The sequence below is a fragment of the Callorhinus ursinus genome, unplaced genomic scaffold (genome assembly GCF_003265705.2).
Source record: "Callorhinus ursinus isolate GAN/ISIS: 27379988/994484 unplaced genomic scaffold, GSC_fseal_2.0 scaffold49, whole genome shotgun sequence".
Classification (NCBI taxonomy): domain Eukaryota; kingdom Metazoa; phylum Chordata; class Mammalia; order Carnivora; family Otariidae; genus Callorhinus; species Callorhinus ursinus.
In genome coordinates this window covers 6,853,726-6,879,849 of record NW_027397111.1, presented here as the reverse complement: position 1 = coordinate 6,879,849, position 26,124 = coordinate 6,853,726, and the positions used below count along the sequence as shown (strand labels likewise).

Genomic DNA, 26,124 nt, shown 5'->3' with positions numbered 1-26,124 from the left:
CAATTAAAGGACTTAAATATTACATTTTAATTGGCTGCTAATTGGTTGGTCTACCTACAAACTCTAAGTTCTTTGAATACAGGCTGTTTGTCTTAGATTCTCAATAAATGTTTCTTAAAGTGATTTTAATTTGCTTTTATCCTTCATGCTATTCTACAATTTTTAGGTTTTCTTCATTAAGCATGTATTACTTTCATAATTATGCAAAAACAAAATGTTTCAAAGTATAGCCACTAGACTATAAACTTCTTAAAGGCAGGAGGTATATCTCTGACATGTTTTTATTCCCTGCTGTGCTTATACTACTATATACAAGACATTGAAATACCACTTTAAAATTTGTCAATTTGAATATAAAAAAGAATATAAACAAATGTCAAATATGCAAGTAGTAAGTGCTAAGAAGGAACAAATGAGTATTTCAAATTTGTTGGAAAGATAAGGTTGAAAAGTGACATAACTTTGACAGACAGAGGACATTCTAGGTGAATAAATGAAGTTGTGGAGGTAGGAAAAAAAATACCTCTGGAGTGTGTGTGTAACAAGAAGGTCGCATGATGCTCCGGGGAGAAAACAGAGAAAAGGTTGCTTAAATATAGCAGAGATAATCTGATCCTTGAATGTCAAAATATGATGTTTTAAACTTATTCTGATAGGCTAACTAGAAGAGTTTGATCAAAAGAAAAGTGAACCCCCACTGAAATAATATTCTAGGAAGACTAATTGGGAGTGCAGTATGGGACATTCTAGAGGGAGGAAAACCAATCAAATCCTTACTTCAGCAATTCACCTGGGAGATAATCAGGGCCCGGTAAAGGGACATTACAAAAGACAAACTGTCAGGATGTGGTAATAGGTTAAACCTATGGGCAAAAGAAGGCAGCCACTGAATCGAACTGGGGAAACTGAATGAAAACCTAGATGGACACGCATCTCATTTTCTAGTTGTATTCAGTTCAACGTTTAAGCGTCTCTTAGGTGCTACATTCTGTGCCAGACCCAGATGAACTGGGGGTCTCTGCTTTTGAGCAGCTTACAGTTTATGTCTAAGGATTTGGACTTATGTGTCAGTAGCAGAGACTATAACTGAATCCATAAAGAGGGACATGTTCTGAAGGTTAGAGGGCTATGAAGAAGAGCACTGCTCTGGAAAGAAGTAAAAGAACAGGAAACACAGAAGGAGCCAGTGGAAACCGTACAATGTTCACTTGATTTTTTGCTACCTTCCTAGCAGTACAGTAACCAGAAGAAGGAAGGAGAAAGGGTCTTGCTCTAGTTGTCCTTGTTAGACCACTTGTAGAATGGAGTAGTCAGTTCTATGCCCCCTCCCCTGAAAGATATACTGACAGATAAAGGATTTTCTAGGAAAGCCTCGGGGATATAAAAGAGACCCATGTAACAAAGGCCAAAGGAACTGGGGATGCTCATCCTGCAGAACAGAGGACCAGTGAGAATTTGATTAATGTTTTCAAATATTTGAAGGGCTGAAGAGAGAACAGATTTGTTTGGTGGGATCCAGAGGGCACTGCCACTGAAATAAGTAGACTACAGAGGTAACTTAAAAATAATGATGGTGAACTCTTACATATTATTACATGCCAGGCACTGTTATAAGCATTTTACATATATCGACTCACTTAACTCTCTCAAGAATCCTATGAAGCAGATACTATTGTTATCATCCTCTCTTAAAAAAATGAGGAAACAGAGGAAAAAGAGTTTAATAACTTGTCCAAAGTCACACAGTTAGCAGTCGAGCCACAATTTGAACACAGGCAATTTGGTTCTAGAGTCTGTGCTATGTTGCCTTAAGAAAATCAGATTTTGGCTATTCTGAGGAATATAATGCAAAAGGGAAAAATTTCACAGTGATTAGAGCCATCTGTGTATGAAAAGGCTTGTGTCTCTGAGGCAGTGAGTCCCACATACGTCAGGTGTTCAAGTACAAGCTGGAAATGTGGCAAGAGTCTTACCACTCAAAGTGTTATTGGTGGATTAGCAGCAGTGACACCATGTGGGAGCTTGATGGACTCTCAAGCTCCTCCTCAAAACCACTGAATACAAAGTTTAAGAAGCATTGTAGTCCACAGATCTTTACACATAAGAGAGTAATAATGCAGAGGTTAGGGGCATGGTTGTATTGCCAGCCTGCTCTGAATGTGACTCTCAGCTAGGCTAATTTCTAGCAATGTCATTTATTTGTCTAAACCTCGGTTTATATGAAATGGACCAGTAATTGTATCCCCATGGGGTTGTTGTGAGGACTTAATGAGTTTATACATGTAAAGCACTTATCAAAATGCCTAATACACTACAAGTACTCAATAAATGTAAACCACTAATAAAAATATACATCAGATATAAGACTAATCCAAATAAATATCTCTTAAAATCCCCTTCAACTTGAAAAGTCTGTTTTTCTATGAACTAGAGTATCCAAACCAAAAAACGAAAAAACATACAAAGGCAAGAAGCAGCCCTAACCTACCAATCAGGCATTGAGTTTCCAGGGATAACACCCTTACCTCTTTCATTGAGATGACTGAAACAAGAAGAAAGTATTACTTTCATTTCATCTGCTACCACAGAGTTTAAACATCCTGGTAAATCCTATTCTCAGCTTTCAAGATACTTAAACAAGACAAAACAACAACAACGAAAAAACTACCACTCCGAAGAGGGAGAGGAAGAAAAGCAGAAAATCAGACACCTGTTTATGAAAGATTAACTTTACAAAATACAGAAAAGAAAAGCCTAAACACTGCCTATCATGTTCTAAAACTCACTTGGCATTTCAGTACCACTTGTACAGCCCAATCCTAGAAAACCAAACAATCCTATAAAGATAAACAGAAAATGATAAATGGAGATACAAATTTATTACAGTATAGTATTGGAAACCAGTTGGTTAAGAATGGACCAGAAAATGCAACTATAAATCAAGCAATAAAAGAGAAATTCTTGCTAAGCATATTCTTAATTTTAAGGTAAGAAATACCATCAATACAGATTTTTGCTGTCCATTCAGTATGACAATAAGACAGGATGTCAACATGTCTGGACCCACGTTAAGACTTTTTCCAATGAGGCATTTACAAATTTAAATTATGGTCATGGTTGTCAAACGGCAACAGGTGGAAGCTTCCACATGCAGAGAAGGAAAAGTTTAGATAGAACAATAATATATTAGGCTTGAGTAAACAAGTGCCATCAAAGAAAACTCTGGCTGACTTCATTTCCTTCCGGTAACTCAGTATATGCAGTATGTGCACCAACTACTTGTTCATTCCTGAATAGACTGCCAAGTCCTAGAGCCAGTATTTATAATTTTTAATGCTCCAATTAGTCAGATATTTTAAAGGAAAACTGGAATGATTTTGCCAGATTTTTAGACCTAATTCCCTGAAGGGCTTTGATTATCTAATAACATAAATATCTGTTATAAGAAAGATATTAATATCCTTTGTCATTAAATGCAAGCATGTAGAGTGGACAGCGCATTCATGGAAACTGGGTTGAGAGAAACATTAGCTGGTGTGAGCAACTTTAATTTTTCTTTAATTTAGCACTCTAACAACGCCCTGAAGCACAGAATAATCCAAAAGCTGATCTGGATACAATAGCAACTGAAATAAAAGGTAATGTGATTTAAGACATCACAAGGGCACCAGCAAAAGTATTACTGAGATTTCAGTAGCTTGTATATTAGAAAACAAGAGAAACATGGTACTTATGCATTATATACCTTCCCATCCAAAGACTAGCCTGACAAGATGTTACAGATGATGAGTTTTCATCAGGGTCTTCAGAGGTGGAGCTTTGGGCCAATACTCCTGATGCTTGACTTGTGATGTCTTTATAAAGCTGAATAAACTGGTACAAATTCATGATCCGTGATGCTTCTACAATGCCAGTACTTTTGTTAATCTAAAAACACACACACAAAAAAAAGTTAATAATTTCTCTGGCCATTTTTTTAAAAGTTTTTATTTAAATTCCAGTCAGTTAACATACAGTGAAATATGTTTCAGGCGTAGAATTTAGTACATACAACACCCCACCACAAGTGTCCTTCTTAATCTCTATCACCTACTTCACCCATCCCCATTCTCTGATCAATTTTTCCCAAAAAGGGGGAACAAATAAAGTTTTCAGGGTTTGCAAATTATCTAACAAGAGAGAAAGAGTCTGAACAAATGGAGTTCAAAGTACTTGCACACATTTATCTCATTTGATACTCAAAATAACCCTGTAGGGTTGATTAGGCTTCACCCTGTTTAGAGTTGATGAGGTCAGACAACTTTCCCAGACCTAAAAAATGAATTTTAGAGATCAGTACTGACAATTCTTTTTAATTTCTTAAAGAATTTAACTAAAAGATTTATTTGAATCCAATACCCACATGCCATTCTACTATAACTGAAACAACTGATTGTTTCCTTGATTATCTTAAGTTCTATTTTATACCAAAATTTCCAAACTAAAGCAAGAAACTTATATTAGAGTAAATCCTAACAAAAAGTGGTTGAATTCTTCCCAGGAGGCTATTTTGCATTTTGGCAAGCCCTCCCCCCATTTTTAGGCAAAAAATTCATTTACTATGAAGTGGAACCAGTGGCCTACAGATTGTACCTCTCCTCACTTGAGCTTACATTCTTTTTTTTTTTTTTTAAAGATTGTATTTATTTGACAGAGAGATAGAGAGAGCCAGACAGCCACAAGCCAGGGAAATGGCAGAGGGAGAGGGAGAAGCAGGCTCCCTGCTGAGCAAGGAGCCCAATGCAGGACTTGATCCCAGGCCCCTAGGATCATGACCTGAACCGAAAACAGACGCTTAACCAACTGAGCCACCCAGGCATCCCTGGAGCTTACATTCTTAATGTGAGGAGATATTTGGGGCAAGCGTGAGATAAGAGGTAAGGAGAGATAATATTGCTTTCATAAAACTTAGGGAGTCCTAGATTGGGGCATATATTTTCTTTTGAAGTGACCAAAGTGAGTAGGGTTGAGAGGATACTGTTCTTGGAAGAACCTGAAGTAATCAGTGACAGACTAGTGATGTGAAAGACTTTTTTTTTTTAGCACAGGGGATGGTATGGAAGACTGTGGGAACAGAAGCAATGAAATCTACTAAATACATATCAAAGTTAACAGAACAAACAAAATCAGAAAACATTTACAAAGAAATGAATGAGGAAGGGGGAGAGAAGGCCTTAAAATTGTGCACAAAGTAGGTTTTGAAATGTGTTGATGGAACTGGGCACATGGGAAGGTGAAGTAGATCGGTTACGCATTAAAAAAACTATATCAACATTTCGATTTGTAATGAAAATAATAATAGTTGTAACTAATGTTTATTAACTGTTTATTATTTGAGAAGGCAGTGAGAAAAAACTAAGAATCAAGTATGAATCAGATTCCATACTGTGAAAATGGCGGAACAATCTCTAAAACTGATTACATTTTGGGAAGGTAAAATCTATATGCATATATGTAAGATTCTTTGTAATAAAAGATTATATGTGAGAAAGAAGACAAATATATAGAATTAAAGGTGATAGGAATTTATAGAGGCTTATACAACAGACTTTCAGAGCTGAGGAAACTAGACCAATCTTCCTTTGGAACTGCACAGTTTGGAAGAAATAAGGGAATAATTCCTATAAACTTGGTATTTAATAGCAAGGTTTATCAAACGAAGCTACTATAATCATAGGATTCATGCAACAAATATTTCCTGAGTACCCATTATATGGATATTATACACGTAACTATGTACTGTGTGCACCGCTCTAGGCACTGGTGACCTACTATGTATAAAATGAAAATCCCTGCCTTCATGGAGGTTACACTATAGGTAGGAGAGACAAAATATAGATTAGGTGAAATGGAATAAGTGTTATGGAGAAGATTAAACAGAGAAGAGGATATACTGAAGGGTTGTAGGGAAAGCGTCACAGAGAAGGTGATATTTAAGAACTGGAAAAGGAGCAGGAATGGGTCATTTTGACATATGGGGGAGAGATCATTCCAGGTTGGAAGAATAGGAAGTGTGAAGGCTGTTAGGCAGAAGTGCACCTGGTGAGGAGCACAAGGAGTCCAGCAAGGAGCACAGGGTGGTTGGACTGAATGAGAGTAGTAGAAGATAAGGTTAGGGGGATGAGGTGGAGACAGAATGTATAGGACTTCGCTAATCATAGTAATAACTGGCTTTTATTACAAGTGCATGGGAAGTCATTGGAAAGTTTTGAGCCAAGGACTAATATGATTTGATTTCATTTCAGATTATAAGCAGAACAGACTGGTTTTTGTGCTGAGACTAGACAGAATGATGGGGGCAAGGGCAGAAGCAGGGAGACCAGTTAGGGGGTTATTAGCATAAGCCTTGTGAGAGATGATGGTCACTAAAAATTGGGTGGTAGTAGTGAGATGGTGAAAACTGGCCAGATTCTGAATATATTTTGAGGAGAAACCTGTCAGGATTCACTTATGGATTGACTGTGGGATAGGAGAGAAAAGGAGAAGACAAGGATGGCTGGCGCCAAGGTTTTGGTCTAAGTAACAAGATGGATGAAAGTAATACAATTTATGAAGTTTCTTAATAGCCATCTTAGTCCATAATTTTAATTAACCCATTAATTTTTCTAATATTATTCCCACAAAATATTTCATTTAAACATCATATAGATTATTTTTATAATAAATTAAATACTGTTTGAGGATAATCCTGATAGCAGATGACAGTCAAGATAAGGTCTTTTTGTAAATACAGAAGGTTATAGTACAATTGTTTAGGTGCTTAGGATTAAGAAATATGAAATTTTCTCTCACTCAGTTTTTCATATAGGATTTCAATTTTTTTTTCTAATGTTAACACTGACTTCTCAAAAATTCTTTCAATAAGAACCTATGGAATGCAAATAAAACATTTCTTTAAATCTAAAATCAAGAAAAATTACACAAATGAGAACTCTGATTGCCTATTGAGGGAGAGAGAGAATCTCAAGCAGACTCTGTAAGCACAGACCCCGACGTAGGGCTTGATCCCATGACCCCTGAGATCATAACTTGAACCGAAATCAAAAGTCAGCTGCTTAACTGACAGAGCCGCCCAGGCGCCCCTGCCTATGTCTTTAATACTTGTGCCTTTCTATTTAAAATCTTAGGGAAGATATTTAGTCACACACAGATGTAATGGTTAGAGATACTGAGGTGAAAAGAATTTGACTAATAGTAAATTAACATCTTAAACATTAATTCTATGTTTGCCAAAGAGGAGCAACAGAATACCAAGGGATCAGAAACCTGATATTCATATTCCCACAGCTCTCTACAATTTATAATAGCCTCTTCGATATGAACTGAGTACTTTATGAGGTAAAGAGGGAGAGATAATAAAATTTAGGTATTATACTCTATTAATCAACCAGGAAAACTTCAACCTATCCCAGTCATTTAAAATGAGAGTATTTCAGGGCTCCTGGGTGGCTCAGTCATTAAGCATCTGCCTTTGGCTCAGGTCATGATCCCAGGGTCCTGGGATTGAGCCCCGCATCGGGCTCCCTGCTTGGCAGGGAGCCTGCTTCTCCCTCTCCCACTCCCCCTGCTTGTGTTCCCTCTCTCGCTGTTGTCTCTCTCTGTCAAATAAATAAATAAAATCTTAAAAAAAAAATGAGAGTATTTCTTCTACAGATTTTTGTTTACTCAACATATACTGAGTTCCTACCAGGTGCAAAGCAGTGCAGGCCGTAAGAGATACAAGGATGAATCTAGATAGAGTTCCTGCCCTCAGGAGCTTACGATCTACTAGGGGAGCTTAGAACCTAAATAATTTTATTCTTAATGTAGAATTTAGTTATGAAGTATAAATAAAATGCTATTGGAGTTTAGAAGAGGCAAGATAATTTCTATTAAGGAAGACTTTATGGATGAGATGGTATTTGAGTTGGACCTGTAAAGAGACATCAAGTTTAACCATGCAGAAATAAAAAGATATGGCAGAATTTGCAACGATGTGGATGGAACTAGAGGGTATTATGCTAAGCGAAATAAGTCAATCAGAGAAAGACAATTATCATATGATCTCACTGATATGAGAAATTCGAGAAACAAGACAGAGGCTTATAGGGGAAGGGAGGGAAAAATGAAACAAGATGAAACCAGAGAGGGAGACAAACCATACGAGACTCTTAATCTCAGGCAACAAACATTTGGACTTTTAAAAATAATCAACTAAGTAAATGTTTAGTGTGGATAGACTCAGCTGAATGGTATTAAACTATGCTGTGTATTCTCTCTAAATCAACTGTAAACTTCAACAAGTGCCATTCACCTTCAGGCACTTAGCCAAGTTGGAATTAATATCTCTGTCTTTGCTTCTCTCAACTCTTTAAAGTTCTTTTACTATTTAAATTGATTAGAATGTCTAATTTGATAAAATATCCATAATCAATCCTTCTACACTTAAAGTATAGTACTGGCAATCAACCCACTGGGAAAACATGGCATATTGTTTGGGTAACCCCCGGGGTCCATGACACAAAAGAAAAAATATCCTTACTCAGTAGTTCTTTATGGGTTGATCAGGAATGGAATTCAGGGCTTTCATGAATGCTTAATTTATTGTTTAGATGCATATGGGTGGTTTTATTGTTTGTTTTAGGGCAGGAGTTGGGGTAGGAGAAGTCCTAGTAAAATTCATTCCTTCATTTTCAACAAAAGGTTTGTGGCCTCAAAAAGGTTAATAACCACCTATCTAATCTACCCAATGGTGGATGAGTCTTACTCATACTCTATTACAGCTGCCATTATATTTTTTAGCATAGCTGATATATTCAATTATCTAAAATTTAAAAACCAAATAAAAGGCAGTGCACTGATGATGAAAAATCCATTCTATAACTAAAAATTTCTTTTTTTTTTAAAGATTTTATTTATTAATTGACAGAGAGAGACACAGTGAGAGAGGGAATACAAGCAGGGGGAGGGGGAGAGGGAGAAGCAGGCTCCCCGCCAAGCAGGGAGCCCGATGTGGGGCTCGATCCCATGATCCTGGGACCATGACCTGAACCGAAGGCAGACGCTTAACAACTGAGCCATCCAGGCGCCCCTAACTAAAAATTTCTAAAAACAAAAACAAACCAAAACCACACAAAACACAAAACCTAAAAATACCCAAATCTTTCTAATGGATTTTTAAATTATTAAGAGAAAGAAACTATTCTTCTTAAAAGAAATGATCTCCTAAGATAACTTTAATTTTTAAGCAGTCAGCTTAGAGCTAAGTAGGGTGTTACCTTAGGATTCCATAGCCAGCTAAAATACGAAAAGAGAGGTAGAAGGATAAGAGGTCACTACCACCTCCTTTTATTATAAAAATCTCTGCTATATGGCAACTATATAACCAATGAGATTCAAACAGTTCACCTGGAAGGCAGTAACACTAACAAAACTGTGTCTTCCTCAGCTTTACAAATGTTTTAGCAAATAATTTGCTAATTATTAACATTAATTTCTACTATACCACACTATTAAATGGGGCTCTAATCACCAAAAGAATTTAAGTTCGGAGTTAGAAGTCTCTATCATTCTCACCTTGGTACAGACCACACGTACAACCACTTTCCAAAAGGCAGAGGAATCAGACCCAGGCTGTACCTCAAAGAGAAGATGTTTTTCCTGGCCAGAAGCCACTTTAGCAGTTCTGAAAAGAGAAAACACAGTTGTTAATTTTATGAAAAGTCTTATAAAATAATGGAGCTATGTATGAAACCAGATTCAAGAAACACTTTAAAACAGAGAAGAAAATTTGAAGAAAATACAGAGACAAAAACCAATAATGATCATAATAGATTCTTAAAACACAGGGACAGAGAATGTTTTGATTATAAACATACAACTAAGTTTTTAACATCAACGGCATAGCTCACAGAATGATATTTATAAATCTTTTTATGTTCTATCTCAATGGTTTTTAAATGCTTAACAAAGACATCTAGAAAAAACATGTCCAAGGAATCAGGTACTTAAAAAGTTTAGCTGGTTTCACTTATCCACATTTTGACTATTGCCTCGGATGTATAAAATGTGAAAAAATATTGCTCTTGGTTGAGTTCTAATTTAGGCAACAACACACACCTCTTTGAAAAAAAATTTTTTTAATAATTTGGGACTGGATCAAAGCAAATGATTTTGAGACACCTTAAATACAGCTTTGCTATCTTCCTCCAGCAGAGTAATTTTAATTTAGAGAGCCATAGGATTCTAGCATAAAAATAAAACTTTTATATCTTCCCATTAATGCCAATTTAAATTAGATCAAAGATATACTTAAATATTGTGGCTCCCCCTTTTTTTTAAAGATATTATTTATTTATTTGACAGAGAGAGACACAGCGAGAGAAGGAATACAAGCAGGGGGAGTGGGAGAGGGAGAAGCAGGCTTCCCGCAGAGCAGGGAGCCTGATGTGGGGCTCGATCCCAGGACCCTGGGATCATGACCTGAGCCGAAGGCAGACGCTTAACAACTGAGCCACCCCGGTGCCCCAATTGTGGCTCCCTTTTATCATTAGTCAAATTTTTCTCTGAGCACCAAGGGAGGTATCACCTTGGAACTAAATGACATACAGCTAAATAGAGCCCACTGAAAATGAAGCAACTAGCCCTAGGTAGAAAAGTCTGCCAGTGAAAGTATTTCATCTGTGCCAGTTCCCAGTTGTTTTCTAGCTATCAAGCCATGCTTCTTCTGTATAGGTTTAACTTTATAGTTCTCAGACAGCATTGCCCTTGTGAAATGCCCAACTCTGACCCATTGAAATCAGTTTTAAGAACCAAATGGTATTTACCCCAAAGATATAAATGTAGTGATCCGAAGGGGTATGTGCACCCCAATGTTCATAGCAGCAATGTCCACAAGAGCCAAGCTATGGAAAGAGCCAAGATGTCCATCAACAGATGAATGGATAAGATATATAATGGAATATTATGCAGCCATCAAAAAACTGAAATCTTGCCATTTGCAACGACGTGGATGGAACTAGAGGGTATTATGCTGAGTGAAATACGTCAATCAGAGAAAGACATGTATCATATGACCTCACTGATATGAGGAATTCTTAATCTCAGGAAACAAACTGAGGGTTGCTGGAGTGGTGGGGGGTGGGAGGGATGGGGTGGCTGGGTGATAAGACATTGGGGAGGGTATGTGCTATGGTGAACGCTGTGAATTGTGTAAGACTAATGAATCACAGACCTGTACCTCTGAAACAAATAACACATTATATGTTTAAAAAAAAAAGAAGATAGTAGGAAGGGAAGAATGAAGAGGGGGAAATCGGACGGGGAGATGAACCACGAGAGACTATGGACTCTGAGAAACAAACTGAGGGTTCTAGAGGGGAGGGGGTGGGGGGATGGGTTAGCCTGGTGATGAGTATTAAAGATGGCACGTACTGAATGGAGCACTGGGTGTTATACACAATGAATCATGAAACACTGCATCAAAAACTAATGATGTAATGTATGGTGATTAACATAATAAAATAAAATTAAAAAAAAAGAAGAACCAAATCCAGTCAATGTCCCATGCTAGATAAATAAAAGGAAGATGTTCTTTACCATCATTTCTGTATTACACAGTAAGCTTAGCTTTTGCATCCTTTCATATGACATATTTATCTGGTATTTTTAGGCCAAAAGGCAAAAATTTATTAAACAGATGGTTTATGTATATAAGTTCCAAGACTCTAAAGGGATGGCAAATGTAAATGATTACTCTTCATAAGAGTCAAAACAATAAACCTAAAAAAGCATTCCATTCATGATACTATTAAATTCTTAATCCATTTTTACTCCTTAAGAATATGGTCCCAGAAGTAATGCCTTAAATACTACCATTTGGATAATCTAAAAAAAGAAAAAAGCAAAATGCTAGAGTTTTATGACTATATTTTTATTATAAAAGATCAGACAATATATAGATATACATAGTAAGATGTACAGTCCCCCTTCTCTGCCCCCTTTTCCAACAATTTCCCAGAAACATAGTGTGTATACTTACAGTTCATTTTCTATAAATGCATATATATATTCATATAGGATCCATTCATATATCCATATAGGATCTATCTTTCTTTCCTTCTTTCTTTCTTTCTTTCTCTTTCATTCAATGAATGAAATCCAATTTTCAATTCTTTTTTTAAAATTTAAATTCAATTAATTAACATATAATGTATTATTAGTTTCAGAGGAAATCCAATGTTTCTAAAAGAAACTATCTTCTAAGATAACTAACTTTTAAGACATTCTTTATTCTTCATGACTGGATAATAAAAGTAGATTCTATTTTATTAGCTTCTACACAGATCAGTATAAAAATTGATATAATAAAGAATATATTCACAGAGAAAAGGCATAGTTCTATTAGATATGCACTTTAAAGAAGGCAGAGAAATTTAAATTCCATCTTAGAAATCTATTCAAGTGTTAAAGAGATTTTAGGATGGTAGCCAATTAGAAAATATTAATAAACAAAATACCTTATTCTTCAGTGGTGACAATAGTGAATTATTACTATTTATGTTTTTTTCTGGCAAAAATAATGCTCAGTGAACACAGAAGATTTATTTATTAACCAGATGAATTGTTTGATATAGAGAAACCTGAGTGTCCTTTGACTATCCTAGGAACCTTTTTCTAGAGTGGCTAATTGGCTTATTCTATTATGCATCCCTTTAGTTCTTTCAAACAAGAATCAATTTATAAGCCTATGTCTAAAATTCAATTTTAAGTTCGTTTGGTTTCTTTGTTCCTATTATATGTTTTAAAATAGCCATATAGCAAGTCTTGTAGCAGGTACTCAATATATATTTACTAACTGCTGCTGAAACATTCAGTCTTACCAATCAGTATTTCTGGTTACCTCTTAGACAGTTATAGCATGTGGGGCATATGTCAGGGAGAAAAAAATAAAATGAAAAAGAGAAAGGCTTACATATCATTAAGCTCAGCTACTCTCCCAAGAAATTCTTCATAAGTTAAGGAGCCACTTTCTCGAACCAATGTGACATGTTTTGCTACTTTTTCTGGTAACTTGTTAAGAACCAACTGTGTCTGATCTGAAATTTGCTGTCCCATGATGAAAGGATGTCTTGAAATCCAGAAACAGTGTTGCTTCACATAGTTACCTGTCAAATATATACAAAAGTTACTTTTATATACACTATAAAAACAGCAATATACTCATCCATTCAAGAAAATAAGAAAAACTGTAAATACCGTTAAGTGAGAGTTCAGTAGACTTAAATGAGTCTAAGGTGGAATATTTAAATGACTATATTTTTATTTTTTTAATGATTTTTTAGATTTTATTTATTTATTTGACACACAGAGAGCGAGCGAGCGAGCAAGCACAACCAAGGGGAGCGGCAGAGGCAGAAGAAGCAGGCTCCAATGAGCAGGGAGCCTGATGTGGGGCTTGATCCCAGGACCCTGGGATCATGACCTGAGCTGAAGGCAGACACTTAACCGACTGAGCCACCCAGGCATCCCTAAAGGACTATATTTTTATTTATTTAAAAGATTTTATTTATTTATTTGACAGAGAGAGACACAGCGGGAGAGGGAACACAAGCAGGGGGAGTAGGAGAGGGAGAAGCAGGCTTCCCACGGAGCAGGGAGCCCGACGTGGGGCTCGATCCCAGGGCACTGGGATCATGACCTGAGCCGAAGGCAGACACTTAACAACTGAGCCACCTGGGCGCCCCCTAAATGACTATATTTTTGAAGTAAAGATTTATATTTCTATTTTTTTTAAGATTTTATTTATTTATTTATTTGACAGAGTGAGAGAGCAAGCATAAGCAAGGGGAGCAGCAGAGGGAGAGGGAGAAGCAGGCTCTCCGCTGAGCAGGGAGCTTGATGCAGGGTTCAATCCCAGGATCCTGGGATCATGACCTGAGCCAAAGGCAGATGCTTAACCAACTGAGCCACCCAGGTGCCCCTATATTTCTATTTTTTAAGATCAGATAGCAAATGAAAAAACAGGATTCACTGATTCACTTATTACCACCCTACCGGGTGGTAATGTCTAATTCCTCTTTTTGCCAACTCAAAACCATTACACACACACACACACACACACACACACACACACACACACACAGGCCAAAGGCATTTAAGTGCTTGTATTTAATAGGAAGTTTGTTTACTTAATTTCCTCAACATTTCCTGACTTCTTACCATGTGTCAGACTACTAAGGGCTTCCCATATATTACCACATTTATTTCTTACAATAACCCTAAGAGGTAGGCATTATTATATTCCTATTTTTACAGATAAGGAAATAGAGCTAAGTAACTTACCTAAAATGGTAAGTGGTTGAAGTGAACATTGAACTTACGTTTTCAGACTTTTTTTTTTCTTTTATTTACTTCTTTGACAGAGAGAGACACAGTGAGAGAGGGAACACAAGCAGGGGGAGTGGGAGAGGGAGAAGCAGGCTTCTCGTGGAGCAGGGAGCCCAACGCCGGGCTTGATCTCAGGACCCTGGGATCATGACCTGAGCCGAAGGCAGACACTTAAATGATTGAGCCACCCAGGCGCCCCACATTTTCAGATTCTATTGTTCATATTCTTGAGCACTATGATACACCAAGATATATAATCATGATATAATTACATCAGCCAAATAGCATTTGTTGTTGAATTACTTTATTTGTAAATGTGCAACTTACTTTTAATTGTAAAATATATGCAAATTGAACAGATTTTTGGTTTGAAAACCTAAGAAAATTAAAATACTGGACAATTTAACCACCTCCCATTTTCTGCTTAGAAAAAAAAAGATAGCATTTTCACTTTCTAACTTCTCCAGGTGTTTTAAACTTAAGAGTTTATATAATTTGTTTTCTAAGTATGAAGGTGATATTTTAGTTAAAAGGTCAGATCACTACTTTAATAATCTATAAATAAGTATAGTATAGATCAAATTGACTTAAAAATGTAATCACAAAATATTTATTTAACAACTAAAGTCTTGAAAGATGTAAATTTATGATTATGGCTAGAAAAGAATTGAATGTGTTTATTCTACAAAGTTTTTTCCTTGGTAAATAATGATTTATCAGAATATCAAGTATTGAGAATGGGATTAAAATAGAAAATAGGGGTGCCTGGGTGGCTCAGTCGATAAGCTTCTGCCTTCAGCACAGGTCGTGATCCTAGGGTCCTGGGATGGAGCCCCGCATCAGGCTCTCTGCTCAGCAGAGAGCTTGCTTCTCCCTCTCCCACTCCCCCCTGCTTGTGTTCCCTCTCTCCCTGTGTCTCTCTCTATCAAATAAATAAATAAAATCTTTAAAAAAAATAGAAAATAAAGTTTTAGTATTTTTGTCTATGCTGACTTATTCTGTAACTTAATATGAAAATCTCTATTCAGCACAAATACTACTAATAGTAAAAGCAGCTAATACTTGTGATCACTCCCATTGTGATCTTCTAAGTACACAATCTTCTAAGCACTTTACATGTATTTACGAACTCAGTCATTCATAACCCCATAATAACCATTTAATAGATGAAGAAACAAGCACAGAGAGGTCAAAGTAACAAAGTCAATAGCTAATAGGGTTTTTCTGTAATACAAAGTTAGAAGAAGAAAAAAGCAGGGTCCCTGGGTGGCTCAGTTGATTGAGCTGCCAACTCTTGATTTCGGCTGGGGTCATTTTCTTAGGGTGGCGAGATCAGCCCTGCTTCAGGCTCCCCAGCGGGGACTCTGCTCGAGATGCTCTCTCCTTCTGCCCCCCACCACCAGCCCCTGCATGCGAGGGCATGCGCTCGCACATGCACTCTCTCTCTAAAATAAATAAATAAATCTTAAAAAAAAGAAGAAAAAAGAATTACAATTAAAAAAAATCTGATTCCCCCCTCCCCAAGAAATTCCATTTTATCGACTCACCAAAAACTATCATTTTTATTGTACACAAATTAACAGTCATATAAAGCAGGTTAAATAGTTATAATTTTATAGAAAAAGTGTGCCAGGAAGTCTGCTTTATTATTTATTAAAAAATAATAAAACTCTAACTCTAAAATATAAAATATGTATAACTCTAAAATATAAAACCATTCACAATAAGAGTTCTCAGTAACCATAAATATGTAAATTTGCTTTTGGTATTAAAATTTAAGTTACTGTATTTGAGATTTATTCTTTTAGTCACATTAAATAAAGGAAAAGTACAATTACAGTAAAAAAGAAAACCCAACAATTACTGTTTTGAATCTGAGCCTACTTGGCAACGATAAATATTACATTACAGAGATAAATGAAAGGAAGTTGTTGAGGAAGACCCAGGTCACCAAAAAAATCTCCTAAGGCGAAATTATGTATTTTAAATATAGCCAAGTGGATTCATAGCAACTGTATCCAAAGAGAAAGATCTTAGTTTAGAGATGGTCTCTAGGGTATTCAACATTAGTGATTTCTGGTTTCACAGTCTAGTAAAACATTAAAGTACCATGGTTTGCACATTTATTTTTATTCTGAGTCAAGACAGTTTCCAAAAATAGGCAAAATATCCCCAAAACTTAACAAAAAATTTAAAATGAACCATTAATAATTTGAAAAGTAGAAGTATATTAAAATAAGTCTTTCCCAAGAAGGCAGTAACTTCACACTGACATATACTACACATATACATGTACATTTTGTCCTTGTTTTTCTTGTTCTAATTCAAACGTATAAAAACATCATCAGGAGTTGGGGATGTAAACTGATGTTGGGGAGCCACTGCTGTACATGGCCTTTTTAGGGCCATGGAGATACAATAGTGAGCAAAAGAAACATGGTTCTTGCCATCATGGAGCATATGATACAGTGGAGAAGAGATAACAATCACACCAATAAATACATAATTATAAGATGAGAAAAGCTAAGCCAAACAAGTACAGGGTATTACAAAAGCCTATAAAAGGGAGGCTTGACCTAGTGTTGTGTCAGGGAAATCCTTGGGCAAACAACATTTTATCTGAGATCAGTTAGAGTTAACCAAATAGGGCAGAGGCATGGAGAGGAAAGGACATTGCAGGCGGAGGTTATAGAAAGTGTCTAATATAGGAAGGAGCATGGTGCCTTTGAGATAATAAAAAAAGGCTAGGGTGACTAAAGCAGAGGGAGAGGGAGACCAATACCAAGAGATGGTCTGTTTACCATTTTACTGATGACCTGAAACAAGCCTGCAAGCCTGCCCATCCAAGTGGATGGCTAAAATTGGTATGAATGAATAGTGTCCACTGAGTACTAGGATCAAGACTGAAATTGATAATGATTTTCTGAAATGGAATAAGTTATGTCAAATATGACTAAAAGTTAAACCTTGAATGTTTTGAAAAGTCAACTGCACAAAAACATAGATAAGATGTGCTTAAAAGCAGTTAAAATATAAAGTCTGAGGGTTTCAGTCAACATAAGTCAGCAGTAAAATAAGGACAAGATGTTAAAATAGTCCTAAACATTACTTGCTAGAAGCAGATGTCCAGAGCAAGACCCTAGTTCTATTGTGCTCTGTAATGGGCCTACCACACTGAAGTACTGTAATCAGCCCTAGGCAGTTAAAGCTTTTTTCTTTTTTTTTTTTTAAGGGGAGGGTGGGGGAGGGAGGGACAGAAGGGGAGGGAAAATCTTACGCAGGCTCCCTGCCCAGCCCAGAGCCTGTTGTGGGGCTTGATCTCACAACCCTGAGATCATGACCTGAGCTGAAATCAAGGGTTGGCCGACTGGGCCACCCAGGCACCCCTAAGCAGTCACACTTTTAAAGGGCATTAATCATTTTAACATAACCGGAAGATTATACAAGATGTTACGTATCTAGAAAAGGAAACAAAGTGATTTATTCTAGATAATTCAGTAACAACCAATAGGTTTGTTCAAACATTTGAAGAGATTTCATGTAGAAGAGGAAGATTTATTTTATATAGTTACAGTGAAAAAAATGGCCAGTAAGTGTGAATTAGGCAAATTCAGGTCAAATAAGAAGTTCCTATCATCCACAATTATCCAAAGGTATTAAGGGCTGTCTTGTATGTCAGTTTGTTTTCATTGGAAGTGTGGAGGTGTTTAAATAAAGATTAGAAATTCATCTAATGAGTAAGTTTTAGAGATTTTTACTTGGGTGAGAAATAGAGTAGGTGACTTCTAACCTAGTATTTCATTCCGAAAGTGAAACTTAAATTCCCTCTAGCTTTCCTGTACCAATCCAATCCAGATGCAATAAAAAATTCCAACCAACCAGACTGAAAACTTTAGACTACACCTACATTGCTTAACAAAGAAAAAATTAAACTTTTGAAATACCTGATCTTAATATTTAGTGTAAAACATGTAATGATAATTTAACCAATGTGCCTACCAGATATTTATTATTATTATTTTTAAAGATTTTATTTATTTCTTTGACAGGGGGAGACACAGCGAGAGAGGGAATACAAGCAGTGGGAGCGGGAGAGGGGGAGACCGATGCGGGGCTCGATGCGGGGCTCGATCCCAGGACCCTGGGATCATGACCCGAGCTGAAGGCAGACGCTTAACGACTGAGCCACCCAGGCGCCCCTTCCAAACAGATATTTAAAAAGAAGCCGAGGTCACTTATTTATTGAGTTAGAAAATGGTCCCTTTTGTTTCTGCATTGTTTTGATCTGATGCCCTAACTTTGAATAAGGTTTATAATTTGAGGCAGCATATTAACTTTTTATCTGGTAATTGCACTTGGTATCTGGGAAACCTAATCACTAACTCCTCTGATTAAAAGGCGACACTAGGGTGGCTCAGTCAGTTAAATGTCTGCCTTCGGCTCAGATCATGATCCCGGGGTCCTGGGATCGAGTCCCAACATTGGGCTCCTTGCTCAGCAGGGGAGTCTGCTTCTGCCTCTGCCTGCTGCTCCCCCCTGCTTGTGCTCTCCCTCTCTCTCCTAGGCAAATAAATAAATAAATAAAATCTTGAAAAAAAAATAAATAAAAGGCGACACTATTTAGACACTAAAAGAGACCGGGCAGGGGTTCTCAACCTGATTCAGTGGATAGGGTCTGGAATTTACAGTTCATTCTGAATACCACAAAATAATGATAATGATAAATATTAATACCCATCACTAGCATAAAAATATAGCTCTGTGATCTATATGCATTATAAAACCAAAACCAAGGGTGCATGTTCACAAAAACAGTCTATTGTGGCCACCCTCTAGTCACCCGCCACTAGTTTTTCAGTGTCCCTCTTCGGTGACTCTGCACATTCTTTTATAAAATAGCACATATCATCAGTTAGGTCACTTGACCATCCTGCTCTGTGAGCTTCCTGAGGATAGAAGCTGTGTTCTCTCTTCTGGTAGATACATAAGCATACAATAAATGTTTATGAACAGATACAGTAAATATTGTTGACAGGGTTTATTATTGTTCATTTAGTATTCTTTTCACTCTTGCTAATTTGTTCATTCATCTAGTAATCACTTGGAGAGAAACTGAAATTTTAAAAATACATGAAAGAAAAGATAAAATTGTAAAAATGTATCACTAAATTAACTTGTACATAAATTGAGAAATATTCATTATTTGATATTATCAAAATAATTACCTCTAGATAATGGAATAGTAGTATAGCATAGGAATATAATTTGCAAACTACTGGCATAGATTGAGCAAAAGATAAATCTCCCGTAAAAAGATTTCAAAGAACTAGCAGCTCTCATATACTATGCCACCTATAATTTAGTCCTTTCTGGCAGGATATAAAGGCACACCTTGTTTTATTGCACGTGGCTTTACTGTGCTTCACAAATATTGCCTTTCCACCCCAACCCCAAATTGAAAGTTTGTGGCAACCTGCATGGAGCAAGTCTATTGGTGTCATTTTTCCAAAAGCATTTGCTCACTTCATTTCTTGTAACATTTTAGTAATTCTTGCAATATTTCAAACTTTTTCATTATTATTGTATTTGTTATGGTAATCTGTGATCAGTGATCTTTGAGGTTACTATTGTAATTGTTTTGGGGTGCCATGAACTGCACCCATATAAGATAGCAAACTTAACTGATAAATGTTGTGTATATTCTGACTGCTCCACGGACTAGCTGTTCCCCTGATCTCTCTCCTTCTCCATTAGCCTCCCCATTCCCTGAGACACAACAGTATTGAAATTAGGCGAATTAATAACCCTACAACAGCCTCTAAGTGTTTAAGTGAAAGGAAGAGTCACTCGTCTCACTTTAAGTCAAAAGCTAGAACTGATTAAGCTTAATAAAGGCATGTCGAAAGCTGAAACAGGCCAAAAGCTAGGCCTCTTGTACCAGTTAACCAAGTTGTGAAGGCAAAAGAAACGTTCTTGAAAGAAATTAAAAGTGCTACTCCAGGGAAAACACAAATGATAAGAAAGTGAAACAGCTTCATTGCTGATATGGAGAAAGTTTTAGTGGTCTAGATAGAGGATCAAACCAGCCACCATTCCCTTAAGCCAGAGCCTAATCCAGAGCATAGTCCTAACCACCTTCCCATTCTACGAAGGCTGAGTGTGGTGAGGAAGCTGCAGAAGAAAAGTCTGAAGCAAGCAGAGGTTGGTTCATGAGGTTTAAAGAAAGAAGTCATCTCTGTAACATTCAAATGCAAGGTAAAGCAGCAAGTGCTGATATAGAAGCTGCAGCAAGTTATCCAGAAGATCTAGCTCAGGTAAGTCATGAAGGTGGCTACACTAAACAACAGACTTTCAGTGTAGATCAAACAGTCTTCTGTTGGAAGAAGATGTCCTCTAGGACTTTCATAGCTAGAAAGAAGTCAATGCCCGGCTTCAAAGCTTCAAAGGACAGGTTGGTTCTCTTATTAGGGGCTAATGCAGTTGGTGACTTTTTTTTTTTTTTAAAGATTTATTTTTTTGAGAGAGAGAGAGAGAGAGTGCAAGCAGGGGCAGTTGGCGGAGGGACAGGGAGAAGCTCAATCCCAGGACCCTGGTATCATGATCTGAGCTGAAGGCAGATGCTTAACCGACTGAGCCACCCAGATGCCCCTGCAGTTGGTGACTTTATTTACTTTATTTTTTAGATTTTATTTATTTATTTGACAGAGACAGCGAGAGAGGGAACACAAGCAGGGGGAGTGGGAAAGGGAGAAGCAGACTTCCCACTGAGCAGAGAGCCCGATTCGGGGCTCAATCCCAGAATCCTGGGATCATGACCTGAGCTGAAGGCATACGCTTAACGACTGAGCCACCCAGGCGCCCCTGTAGTTGGTGACTTTAAATTGAAGCCAATGCTCATTTACCATTCCGATCATCTGAGGGCCCTTAAGAATTATGCTCAATCTACTCTGCCTATGCTCTAAAAATGGAACAATAAAGTCTGGATGGTAGCACAACTGTTTACAATATGGCTTACTAAATATTTTAAGCCCACTGTAGAGACGTACTGCTCAGAAAAAAGGATTCCTTTCAAATTATTACTGCTCATTGACAAGGCACCTGGTCACCCAAGAGCTCTGATGGAGATGTACAGTGAGATTAATATTGTTTTCATGCCTGCTGACACAACATCCATTCTGTAGCCCATGGATCAAGGAGTAATTTCAAGTCTTATTTGTTAACATTTTGTGAGGCTATAGCTACCACAGATAGCAATTCCTCTGATGGATCTGGGGCAAAGTCAAATGAAAACCTTCTGGAAATGACTCACCATTCCAGATGCCATTAAGAACATTCATAATTCCTGGGAAGAAGTGAAAATATCAATGTGAACAGAAGTCATGGATGACTTTGAGGGGTATAAGACTTTACTGGAGGAGATAACTGCAGATGTGGTGGAAAGAGCAAGAGAAGGAGAATTAGAAGTAGAGTCTGAAGATGTGAATGAATTGCTGCAATCTCATGACAAAACGTCAATGGATGAGGAGCTGCTTCTTATGGATGAGCAAAGAAAGTGGTTTCTTGAGATAGAATCTATTTCTGGTGAAGATGTGGTGAAGACTTTAAATGAAAACAAAGGATTCAGAATATTATATAAACTTAGTTGGTAAAGCAGTGGCAGGATTTGACAAGTCAATTTGAAAATTGACTCCAATTTTGATAACGTTACATGCTAGAGAGAAATCATTCATGAAAGCAAGAGTCGATTGATGAGGCAAACTTAATTACTGTCTTAGTTTAAGAAATTGTCATAGCCACCCCAAGCTTCAACCACCGCCCTGATCAATCAACAGCCATCAACACTGAGGCAAGACCTTCCACCAGCAAAAAAAAAAATTACGACTTGCTGGAAGCTCAGATGATGGTTAGCATTTTTTAGCAATATAGTATTTTTTAAATTAAGGTATATACGTTGTTTTTTTTAAGACATATGCTGTTGCACACTTTAAATAGACTGCAGTATAGTGTAAACATAACTTTTACATGCACTGGGAAACCAAAAAATTCATCTGACTCGCTTTACTGCAATATTCACTTTACTCTGGTGGTCTGTTACTGAACCTGCAATATCTCCAAGGTATGCCTGTAATGTGCTTTCAAAAAACCAGGATTGAAGGATTTTCTAAATAAAGAACAAATGTTATTTTGAAACTCATAAGGATGTCAAGGATTCCAAAAATGCCACATTCTCTAGTGGGTGGTAACATACACTTGATCACTTCTTTTTCTAACAAATGAATTGTTGTAGTTCAAATATGCATTACAAAGATATAAAAATCACATCATGGATAACTGGCAAAACAAAAAACAAAACAAAGCAAAAAACTTCCATGAATGTTTAAACCATATCCGTTCATAAAAGGATTAAAGCAATGTTAAGGAGCCTGAAAGTACAGTAAAATGACTAGGTGACAAGTACTGTAGTATTTAGAAAACCTCTCTGAAACCTGTTCTCCATGAATTTTTTGTATCGACTTCTTTACTTACAAAAATGATATTTATAATTGAAATAATCATCAACTACTTTCATTGTTAAGTCAGCTTTAACATCAGTGGTAAAAACTAAGTTCTAAAAACTAGATCCTTAAGGGTATTATTTATTTTATTACTCACTGCTTAATCAAACCCTAGATCTGTAAGCAGATATCAGCTGTTCTGCAAGACAAGAAATTAATAGCAACTATTAACAGATTCTAAGGAAACAATTAGACCAGTTACTATAGAGCTGGAATACTTGTTCTGCGTTCAAAGATCTTAATTAGAGAAAAAGAATTATAGAAAGAAAAACTACAAAAAGAGAGTACTTGAGATTAAGAGTATGGATTTCTGATAGCACTGCTGTGTTTACTAAATACATTTCATATTTAGAGAAACACACCAACTATACTTGTAAGAACTCTCTCTGGACCTTCCCTGCCATTCTGCGAGAAGGGGAAGGGAAGTATATTAAGTGTTTAGACATGAAGTAAGAAGGATCAGGCTACACAGTTCACTTACACCAAATGACAACACATTTTGGAAACGTACCATCATATTCTGGAGGAAACTACTTAGAAACTGCAGTCAGGCAGAATCAAAGGAAAGGAGAAAAACCCATACTACTTTTGAGTTCTTAATTCAGAAAGCATCACTTCTTTTTTTTTTTTTTTCTTCAGAGGTTACTGATTTAGGATCGTTGATCCACGGTACCTCATAGCCCAGATGAAATTCTGAATGGATGGAACTTATTTTATAGCAAGAATGGGCAGAGGAGAGCTGGAAAAGAATAACTTTATGCAGAAGATCTAAGACTTACAAACCATAGTAAGTGTAAGGCAGCTTTATATATCCACCAGAGCGAAGAACTAAGTCATTTGTCAACATGAAATAGGACGGAGTTGGAATATGAACATAGACTGAAATTTAATAAAAGGGCTAGGGATAAATTTGAATAACAGCAGTAAATCCACATTTTGTAACACAATACACACAAAAGAATAAATCACTGCAAAAGCTAACACAGAAGACTTCCTTTCCAGGAATAGTTACTACAAGTATTAGCAAGGTAACCTTTTGTCTCCGACGGGGCCAGGGTAGCTGGTTGGACCAGGTAAGCCCTTTGGGAAGACGGGCAGTGTAAGGTAATTAATTTAGCAATGGAGGGCCGGCTAAGCAGACCGACCTGGCCATTTCTGAGCTATCGCCTGAGGCAAGGGTTTCTAATCTGGGGTGTCCAGCACCGGTGTGTTTGCTATGCACACCCGCCACCCTCTGGCCGTCCTAGCCGCCTCTGCCCCTCCTCAAGCGCACCTGCACTTTTAACCAACAGCTACGTCCGCTGGCCCACTGACTGCGCCGGCGGCAATATTCAAAAGCGGTTCCCGGCTCAAGGAGGACAAACTCTCTCCTGGTTCCACAGAATCACCCCTCCTGCGGGACAGGCCATCTGCAGCCCCGGTCACTGGAAACTGTCGGGTTGGGGACATAGCGTCCACGGAAAGGCCTCCCAAGCCAGCGCCGAGCCCTAAGCCGAGGCCTAGGAAGGGTGGCGGGGCCAGGCCTTTTCCCCAGTGAAGCGCCTCTCAGCAGCTGAGGACTGGCCGGTGTTTCTCCTCCCAGCCCTAGGGTCTTGGAGTAACAAGGAAGGGAAACGGCGAAAGGACAGCCCCGCGCAGCTCACCCCAGGTTCAAGGCATCGCGCTTCCGGCGGCAGCAGCTCCGCCTCAGCCCGCAGCTCAGACCCGCAGGCGGCGGCGACGCTGGCTCGGCCTGCGACCGGGTCGCACCTCAGTGACGCAGAAGCCCTGCCCCCAGCGTGTTGCCTGGAAACGGTGGCCAACCTCTCACGGCAGTCCTGCGCTCCCGCGCTCCCGCTCTCCCGCGCTCTCGCGCCGCTTTGTCTGAGGACCTTCGACGCCCGAGCCCCGGAAGCCGTCTGAGAGGGGAGGGGGCGGCCCAGGAGTGGGCCGTGCCCGAGAGGCGGCGGGAGAAGCCTCGCCTGGCAGGCTGAGGCGCGGCTCTGTGAGGTAGCCTTGGCCCCTGGCCGGCTGCCGCCTCTCCTGGCGCCATCTCCCCAGCAGCTGTTGAGGGCCCAGCTGGTGACAAAGGCCGCACTGTAAATCCCGGGTTTGGGCAAGGGTTGAAGTCCAAGCCACTCCTTATTAGGCCTCCAACCTCCCCCTGGTCATAGCTGCACAAAGGTAATCTTGTTACTTTACCATGAGATGGGGCCGATTATACTCACCTAGCTAGGTTAAGAAGCATAAAAGACTGTATGGAAAGTAATTAGCACAGTGTCCCAAAAGGTAAGCCCTCATAAATGGCAGCGATTACTATGAACAAATGCTGGTGATACTATTGCTGTCCCTTAAGCTTCTGTTGTGTGCCGCGTACTATACTAGGTCACCTTCCTGGCACTGCTCTTGTTTAAGTAGTTTGCTCAAAGTTACATAGCCCGTAAGCAGCAGAGCAAGGATTTAAACTCAGGTTTGTAGCTTAAACTAAATTAAGCTACTTAGCAGCTAAATTAAACTATTTATGATTCTTAATGTTTGGACACTTGTCCTTCAATCATTTGTAGATTTATACTGTGAAGAATTGATCCTGCCCTCTAATAATGTATAATATTTATTGACCATTAGAACAAACCCTGTTCTAAGTACCTTAAAGGTATTAATTTTAATCCTCATAGCAATCCTATGAGGTAGGTGTTATTAACACCTTCATTTTACAGTTGAAGAGACAGGAAAATCAATTAAATTTTCTAAATTATAAAACAGACTAGAATATAAGAAAAAAACTCAGTTACTTTGGATTTGGCAAAGATTTCTTAAACACGGCACAAAAAGCATAAATCTTAAAAGGGAAAAAATAAGTTTTACTTTATCAAAATTAAAACTTCTTTTCAAAACATAATAAAGTAAAAAGGCAAGCCATAGACTGGGAGAAAGTATTTGCAAAGCATATATTTGATAAAGGACTTCTAATTAGGATATATAAAGAACTCTTACAAGTCAGTAAGGAGGGAACCCAATTTTTTAAAATTGGGCATCAAATTTAAACAGACACTTCACCAAAGAAGATATATTGATGACAAAATAGACACATGAGAAGATGCTTTAACATCATTAGTCATCAGGGAAATGCAAAGTAGAAGTACAATGAGATATCACTGTACACCCTAGTCACAGAATGGCTAAA

At 37.8% G+C, this 26,124-nt stretch overlaps 1 protein-coding gene across 2 annotated transcripts in view; it reads right to left on the bottom strand.

Moving 5' to 3' along the window:
* RNF141 (ring finger protein 141) overlaps window positions 1–24,808 on the bottom strand; it is a 37,109-nt gene extending 12,301 nt beyond the window's left edge. Inside the window, exons 1-4 of one of the 2 annotated variants that reach the window (XM_073882921.1) lie at window positions 24,605–24,808; window positions 12,992–13,184; window positions 9,595–9,703; window positions 3,746–3,927 (exon numbers count right to left, since the gene is read on the bottom strand). In XM_073882921.1, the coding sequence (XP_073739022.1) occupies window positions 3,746–3,927; window positions 9,595–9,703; window positions 12,992–13,134 (434 nt within the window). In that variant the 5' untranslated portion in view covers window positions 13,135–13,184; window positions 24,605–24,808. The remainder of the gene's footprint in view (window positions 1–3,745; window positions 3,928–9,594; window positions 9,704–12,991; window positions 13,185–24,604) is intronic. The other variant, XM_025848418.2, reaches the window with a different exon arrangement.
* Window positions 24,809–26,124: the final 1,316 nt, after the last annotated feature.